Raw genomic sequence first — 7,744 nt, forward strand, 5'->3', positions numbered from 1 at the left:
ATTGAGGTCGACCTCAATAATACTCTATAAACCTCCAAGCTTTATGGAGTAGCCCAGAACAAAGCCTTGTTTAGGATGCAACAGTCTGTCACTGAGGGAGCTGCAAAAGCTTCATGCATGGCATGGGAGACATTGTCTAAGAGTGATATTATTTGTGGCTGAGTTATTCTGTCTTTTACCACCTGCACCAGGCCAAGGGGGCTTCCAAGCACAGAGCTGGTCTTCCTAATGAGCGTATCTGAACGCTTAGCTGAGAATCGCCTGACTCAATGACATGCATTTCATAGCCCTTGGCATATTTCTTACATCATTCCAGGCTAAAATTTTCACTGACATTTCTTGGTAAAATTGACAAAACAAATTTGGTTTCTGGGTACAAAACCTGCTGTTAAACAGAATCTTTACACAATCTGTTGAACATTTTGAGGTCACTATTCATTTATCAGGCAAAGTGAAAGACAGCAACATAAATGTCTAAATATTCTGTTTGCTTTATAAACTGCCTTGTCTGTATCAGAGCTGTACAAAACCATGCCACTAAATGAAATCTAAACTCCAAGTTTAGGAAAAACATCTCTTAATCTTCTGATCTGTTAAGATAAAATATCAGTGCAACCATGATGTTTTATATCCATGCATTACAGCTGCATCTAGAGATATTCCTCATAGGGGCACAAAAGCCTCCTTCATCTCTTCAATTGCACTTACTATAAAGATTTTCCATTGATTTTAATTAAGACTTGCTCAGCAGGAGAAAATTCCAGCCAGATTACTGTGTAAGAACCGGAATGATCAGCACATTTTTCCAGCCGAACAGATAAAGCCCGTTGCAGTAAAACAGGAGTTACACAACACTTTCTAAAAGTTCACAGTCACAGTTCCAACGGCAGCGCATCGCATTCAGCTAAAAGAAAAAGAATCTATATGGAGGAAAGATTTTATTCTTTTCCTAAAGAGATAGAAAATTAAAGACACTCTTGTTTTTGTTGTCTTTTATTTCACCTCTTTTGTGTTTGCAGTTAATGTGTCATTTAACTTTAAAAGCATAAATGTATTATGAGTCGAGTTTATTTTTTTTTTTTAGATTTAACAGCAACAGAACTGTAAAAGTACTTTTCTTCTCAGAGATTTTCCCAGTGTCTGCATTATGATGCACTTATACATCTTAGATCATCGATCAGATATTTATATCTTATAACCAGAATCTGAGTAAATAAAGAAAAAAAAATTCAAATAATTTATTAAGAGGAAATAACCTAATTGAACCTCACTGGTCTTATTTATTAAAAAGTAATTTGGCCCTAAAACTATCATTAGGTTGCAACACTCTTGGCAATAACTGCAATCAAAAGTTTGCGACAGCTTATAATGTGTCTTTCAGACCACTATGCTCCATCCTTTCAATCTTGTTAAAGATTTTTTAAGCAAGAAGAACCTGTCTCTGCTCCTGCTGCCGTTTCTCTGTTAGAATTTAGAATAGACTTTGACTAGACCACACCGCTTTTATGTTATTCTGTGGTTGACTTGCTCTTGTGCTTTAGACCATTGTCCTATTGAATAACCAACCGACATGTTTGACTGAAAAAATTATGTCCCTCTTATGTCTTAAGAATGACAGCAAAGAACATTTTCTCTAATGTCTTGATGATAATATATATATATAATTTTTTTGCAAACGTCAGATAGCTCTTTATGTTCATTTTAGTCAGTAGTGGCTTTGTCCTTGTGACTCTACCTTGAGGCCATTCTTGCCAGCCTATTTCTTATTCTTGAGCTGTGTTTCATCAGCTCTGAGCTCCACTGAATAAAGTGAGGTCTGCAATGCTTTAAATATTCCTCCAGGTTATTTTTTCACCTCTTGGATTCTCTGAGAAATGTAATTGTTTGGGTTTTTTGGCAAAGTTTCCTACTATTACACGTGTTCTTCTCTGGAGGACAACAGCTTTTACTATACTTCACTGGAGTCCGAAAAACTAAGAGATTTCTTTTCTCTTTCAACAAAACACTTCAAGGCATGTTTCAAGTGTCTCTGTGTGTTTTATCAAATGATCAATATGGTGAAAGAAATAGAAGTTAGGCTGCCTCTGTTACACCCTAACCTACCAAGCAAAGAATCACAGGTTCACATCAGCTGACCCGTTAAAGGTCAACATAAGGTAGTGATATAAAAAGGAGATACTGTTTGATGTAGCCGAACAGCAAAAAAAATCCAAAACAAAATAAATCTGTTATTTTTATACATCAAACAGAGCTAACATTACCCGTTAATCATCAAGATATTTGGTATCTGTGGCCCAAATATCATATGCTCTACAACGGCAATAAAAAGAAAGATTACCACTTAAATTTGTCCAATTGTGGAGATGTAGGAGTCAATTTGACACCTAACAGGACAAAACTACAGAACTAGTGTTTGAATGAAAGAAAAAAAACAAAAAAACAGGACAACAAAACAAGCATAAAGGGGCAATACTTGCAGCACATCATCGGATCACTGGCATTAACTCTGTTATAATATTGAATGTGTTTAATAAACCAGTTTCTAAGAATGGCATGTCTGTGTTGTGCAGTTGAAGTCAAAGTGGAACTCTCTCTCCTGGAAAAAGAAAAAGAAGTGGACGGCCTGTCCCCTAATGGCAAAGCCAGCCCCTTTGCTGACTGCAGACTGAATGGGGCCCTGGCACACACCTCTGATGAAGACTCCATGCTGCTTCCACTCAACCACAACTCCCGTGACTTTGTGGAGGCCTCCGTGTGTCACGTCAAAGACTTGGAAAATGGACAGTAAGAACAATACATTTATTTTCCAACCAGAACCTGTTTTAAGGTATTGTGGAGGACTTTTTAAAAGAAACGCCCCCTCCGCTTAAAAAAAAAAATCTGCGTGCAAGAGCATGCATGGGCCCATATTCTCCTCGTGCACACCCTGTTTAAAATCTGTTCTCATAGCTCATACAAGCATACTGTGTCGACATACAGGGGGGGACTTTATAGTGGACTTTATAGCAAACTCAGTTAACTGACCGTTCAGATAGATGATCACTACTTTTTGCTCCGTTGGTCAAATAACTACTCCACCACTGGGCCGTGCCTGCACCATCGGCAATGCCAGGTAGCGACAGCGGGCCGCTGTGACAGCAAATCCCATAATGCTTTGTGAGGACTGCTCTCAGCGCAAAGCATTCTGGGATATATCTGCCTCTTCTGAGGCCTCTCTTTTCTTCTCATACACTTCGGAGACACTTTTTCTCTTAAGACCCTCTGCCATTTTCAAAGAACTGCGGTGAGCTTTAATGACTGTCTGAAACCATAGCTCACCAGTGCGCAGAAAAAGATAGCTAAGGGATGAGCATGTAGGACGACCTTACGTAAACATATCACCAAAATGATTGACAATTAGGAGGACCACTTATTTAGATGATCCAACCACAAATAAAAGATCATCCACTATACCTTTAACCTATGGAAGAGTTCATAGAAGTTTTTATTGGCAGCAAAACAGTCCTTGCAGTTTTACAGTCTGGCTTTTTTTTAACCTTTAAGCTTTTATGCCTCAAGCTCAAATTTTATTGTATTTTTTATTAAACCATACGTGATAAACTAACACAAAGATAAGTATACTTTTTAAGCATAAGAAAAAACAAACATAATTTAAAACTATAAATCCTTTTTATTCAGCATCTACCAGTTCAAAATTTATAGAGACACCTTTTGCTGCAGTTATAGCTACAGTACAAGGTATGTCTGCACCAGCTCTGCACATCTAGCAAATGGAGGGTTTTTCTTGCTCCATAAGAAGGCTTAAGATAATTTAGGATTAACTTATTTTGACTATGGCACTTTAATCTATATCATTATATTGTTGGTCTGTTTTCAAGATTCAAGTTGTACTAATCTTCCCAGAGCTTTTCTCACCTTGCAATATAGCTTGTAGAAAATATTTCAGCTTTTTCTTTGCCATGAAATGTAAGATCCATGTATAATTTCCAGCCATTTTAAAAGGCTTGTACTTCTTTTGGTTTTATCACATAAAATCCCAATACAATACTATAAGGTATTTATATTTGAAGACTTTTAAAGGGTTTTTATAATGATCAGCTGTAAAATTTGTTCTTTAATACGCCTATGAGATGACCAAGAGTGTCAGAGTCAGTTATTATCTCCTGAAGTGTTTCCACAGCTAATGGTTCAAGTGTTTTATGAGGATATTATAAATCCCTGAGCCAGTCTGTGTCTAAATGTAGGGTCTAAAGTAGGGAGTGAAGAAATTTGATGTCAACCAGCAAAAAAACACAATAGGGGATTGATATTTAATGCCAGAGAAAATGCAGGCATCCTCATGCTTGAAATGAGGAATAAAAAAATGTAGTCTGCTAATGTTGTGAAATAGCAAATAATTGACTTTTGCTTTTATGTTATAGTGATATTTAATTGCTTTGGTTATAGCAAATAATTGAACTTTATTGATCTCACATTGGAGAAATTTACCTCTGCATTTAACCCATCCCCTTGTGGAGAAGTGGGCTGCCATTGGGGGGTGCCCGGGAAAAAATCACTTAACAACTGAATTAATTTTAGCTGTGCAACATTTTACTTTTGTTCCCAATGTTATTTAGATGTTGGATAAGAACATGCCTTCTTTTTTCTGTATGGGCTAGAATGCGAGAGGTTGATTTGGGATGTGGCAGAGCTTTGCTGATCAAACAACAAGGGGAGTTTTCTGCCATGGCCCACAAGTGTCCGCATTACGGTGCACCGCTAGTTAAAGGTCAGGACATTCATGAGCATCAATTTAGCTATTATTTTCTGTCACTGGGGCACCTTTGGCTTACTATCTCTCATTGTAGGTGTGCTGTCTAAAGGACATGTCCGTTGTCCGTGGCACGGCGCCTGTTTCAGCACAGCAACAGGAGACATTGAGGACTTCCCAGGCCTGGACAGTCTGCCTACCTTCCAGGTGACCTTTCCTGCTGCTGGTCCCCTGTAACACATTCCCTGTCTTATCTTGTGTGAAACCTCCTTAAAAAAGTGTACATTTCACTGTTGTGTGTTTGCTCCAGGTCAGAGTTGAAAAGGACAAGGTGATTATCCGTGCAAACAAACAGGTAATTCTAACTGGGAAAAAAGGGAATGTGGAGATTTTGTTAAGATGTGTAAAAGTATTCACGCTGAGAACCTTTTTTTAACCATCCTCATACATCAAAATTATGGGATTTGTTTTTAATAGATTAGCAACAAAGTGACACAAAAAAACCATGAAACTTTATTTACTCAGGTTATGGTTATACAATATAAAAAATCGGTTTGATGATCTTAAATGCATAAGTGCATCACAATGCAATGAGAAAATCTGGAAGGAGACAAGTACTTTTTACAGCTCTGAACCTTTCAATAAAGAGGAAGAAACATTGCACAGCAGAATTAAATGGCTAAACTGCCTCATTAGCACGCTGTCAAGCACCTCTATTGGCTGCTGATGAGCTAATATTTGAGTCAGGTGTGTTGGAAGCAGGAGTTTCAGGACACCCCTTCCTCTGTGTCTGCATTTAATGAAACCTCCCCCTCCACTGTAATTACTGTACAGGTGTCAGTCTTTAAGGGTTGACTCTACTATGCTGTACACCTAGAGAATGTGATAATAATGTGTTAAAAAAATCCTTTAAGTCTCACAGTAAGGTTTGAAGTAAGATTTTTTTTTCCTTTTATGGTGAATTTCCTTTTATGCTGTATTTTGCAGCCTCTAACAGGTTTTCTTCTTTTCATCAAACAGCCTGTGGCTTCTTTCAGCCATGGATTTCTTCCTATAACTCTTCCATTAAGGCCATTTGTGTAATGAACCCTCCAGTTTCTGTAGGTCTGTTTCTCAGACTACTGTTGTTCTTACCTTTGCATCCAACATGTTTTCCTCTTAAAAGAGAGTTTTTCCTCTCCACTGTTGCTGCATGCATGCTCAGTGTAAGGCAGAGGTCTTCAACAGGGGGTCCGCGACCCCTAGGGGGTCCGCGGAGGTACTTCATGGGGGTCACGAAAGTCTTGGTTGATTACTTTTTTTTATAATCTCTCCTGCAATTTTTTGCACTAATTAAAATGTCTTTAAATACACATTAACATGAATTCAACACACTATAGTAAACAGATAAATGAAAGCAGAAGATGTCTTTCAGTCATCAATGCACACATTCAGCTACACACAGGAGCTCTTTCAAGCTGGACACCATTTCATTCACAACACCTGTCCCATCAACCAGGAATCAGAATCAGAAATACTTTAATAATCCCAGGGTGAAATTACTTTCGTTACATGACTCCATATGTAATAGAGCGACTATAGGACCAGTTTGATATAACACAATTTCATACAATATATATATAATTAGGGGGTCCCAGCTCCATCTCGCAATCAGTTTGGGGGTCCTTGGCTTTGAAAACGTTGAAGACCCCTGGTGTAAGGGATTGCTTTCCAGTCAGTGAGTTATTGCTATCAACTGGTTTTCTTTGATAGATAACGTTTGATATGGTTGAATTGTTCTGTAAAGAGCCTTTAGATGATAAACTGAATTAAATTGAAATTTAATTGCCCTCTTTTATATGGCAAGCTATATTTTATCACCTATAAATATGTGAAAGATTTTGAAGAGGTTCTGATGCAGTTCACAGAGGGCTCATGTTCTTCAATGTATTTTTTAGGCTCTTCAGTCACAAAAAAGATTAAAACCCATGTCCCGATGTTCGGCCGTCATCAACTCCAACACTGGCTTCAGCCATGTTCTTATAATTGGCTCAGGTTGGTACAGGATACAGGCTACACTATAAAACAGCCACACTGTTATAAACATCATTTTATTCCAACTTTATATATATTGGTTCTAACTGTGGTACAGCATTAAACAGCTTATGAATAATTAGCCTTAATTTTAATTTACAGGGCATCATTTTAGGGGTTGAATTTGTGAATTTTTCTGCAGGTCCAGCAGGTCTGGTGTGTGCAGAGACACTGAGACAAGAAGGCTTCACAGATCGCATTGTCATGTGCACCATGGACAGACATCCCCCGTATGACAGGCCTAAACTGAGTAAGGTTTGTACACAGACCACAACCATATTCACTGAGGCAAAGCTCAGTATGCCCAAAAACTTACATAAGAGGCTGCAAAGGCTGCCTGCATCACTGATGACTCTTTTGGGAGCAGCGTCTCATTATGCAGCAACGAAGCTGAAAAACCTAGAGCAGTGAAAAATTATACAGGGCCTCAAATAATCAAGCATCATTTCTTATCTAATTTGTTGAATTTTTAGTTGGGGGACCAACACAAAATAGTGATTTGTTTTCAAGTTGAAGAAACAATTTTATTTATTAGGATGTGCACGATATCAGCTTTTACTCTTATAACCCTAAATAAAATCTGTCATGTTGGGTTCAAGGCGTCTATCCCACATGCAGAAAACACTCTTGAAACAGGGAAAAGGTTAAAATTATTTATTTACAATTTTTACAAGTTAAATGGTCACAGGAACTGGGTTCTTCTGACTGGTCACGGGAGGGAAGCCACTGAGGAGGACAGAGCAGTTAGTGTTGATCCAGGAAACGTGCAGATTTCAGACGACGGGGATTAATACCTGCTCAGAGAGGATACTGATCAGCAGGGGGGGAACCTTGTGAGTCCAGAGGCTAGTCAGCAGACAGACGGCTGAGGCAGATACTGAGATAGAGTGCAGGCAGGCAGATTCCAGACCGAGATACTTT

The 7,744-nt window shown here is 38.4% G+C and overlaps 1 protein-coding gene across 2 annotated transcripts in view; it reads left to right on the forward strand.

Moving 5' to 3' along the window:
• The window catches only part of aifm3 (apoptosis inducing factor, mitochondria associated 3), a 31,987-nt gene that overhangs the window by 13,509 nt on the left and 10,734 nt on the right, over positions 1-7,744 (forward strand). For both annotated transcript variants that reach the window (XM_015398384.1, XM_015398386.1), the window contains exons 3-8: positions 2,571-2,784; positions 4,659-4,768; positions 4,848-4,957; positions 5,061-5,105; positions 6,688-6,784; positions 6,966-7,078. In XM_015398384.1, coding sequence (XP_015253870.1) covers positions 2,571-2,784; positions 4,659-4,768; positions 4,848-4,957; positions 5,061-5,105; positions 6,688-6,784; positions 6,966-7,078 — 689 coding nt within the window. The remainder of the gene's footprint in view (positions 1-2,570; positions 2,785-4,658; positions 4,769-4,847; positions 4,958-5,060; positions 5,106-6,687; positions 6,785-6,965; positions 7,079-7,744) is intronic.

Source organism: Cyprinodon variegatus, unplaced genomic scaffold (assembly GCF_000732505.1).
Source record: "Cyprinodon variegatus isolate N-32 unplaced genomic scaffold, C_variegatus-1.0 Scaffold932, whole genome shotgun sequence".
Lineage (NCBI taxonomy): Eukaryota > Metazoa > Chordata > Actinopteri > Cyprinodontiformes > Cyprinodontidae > Cyprinodon > Cyprinodon variegatus.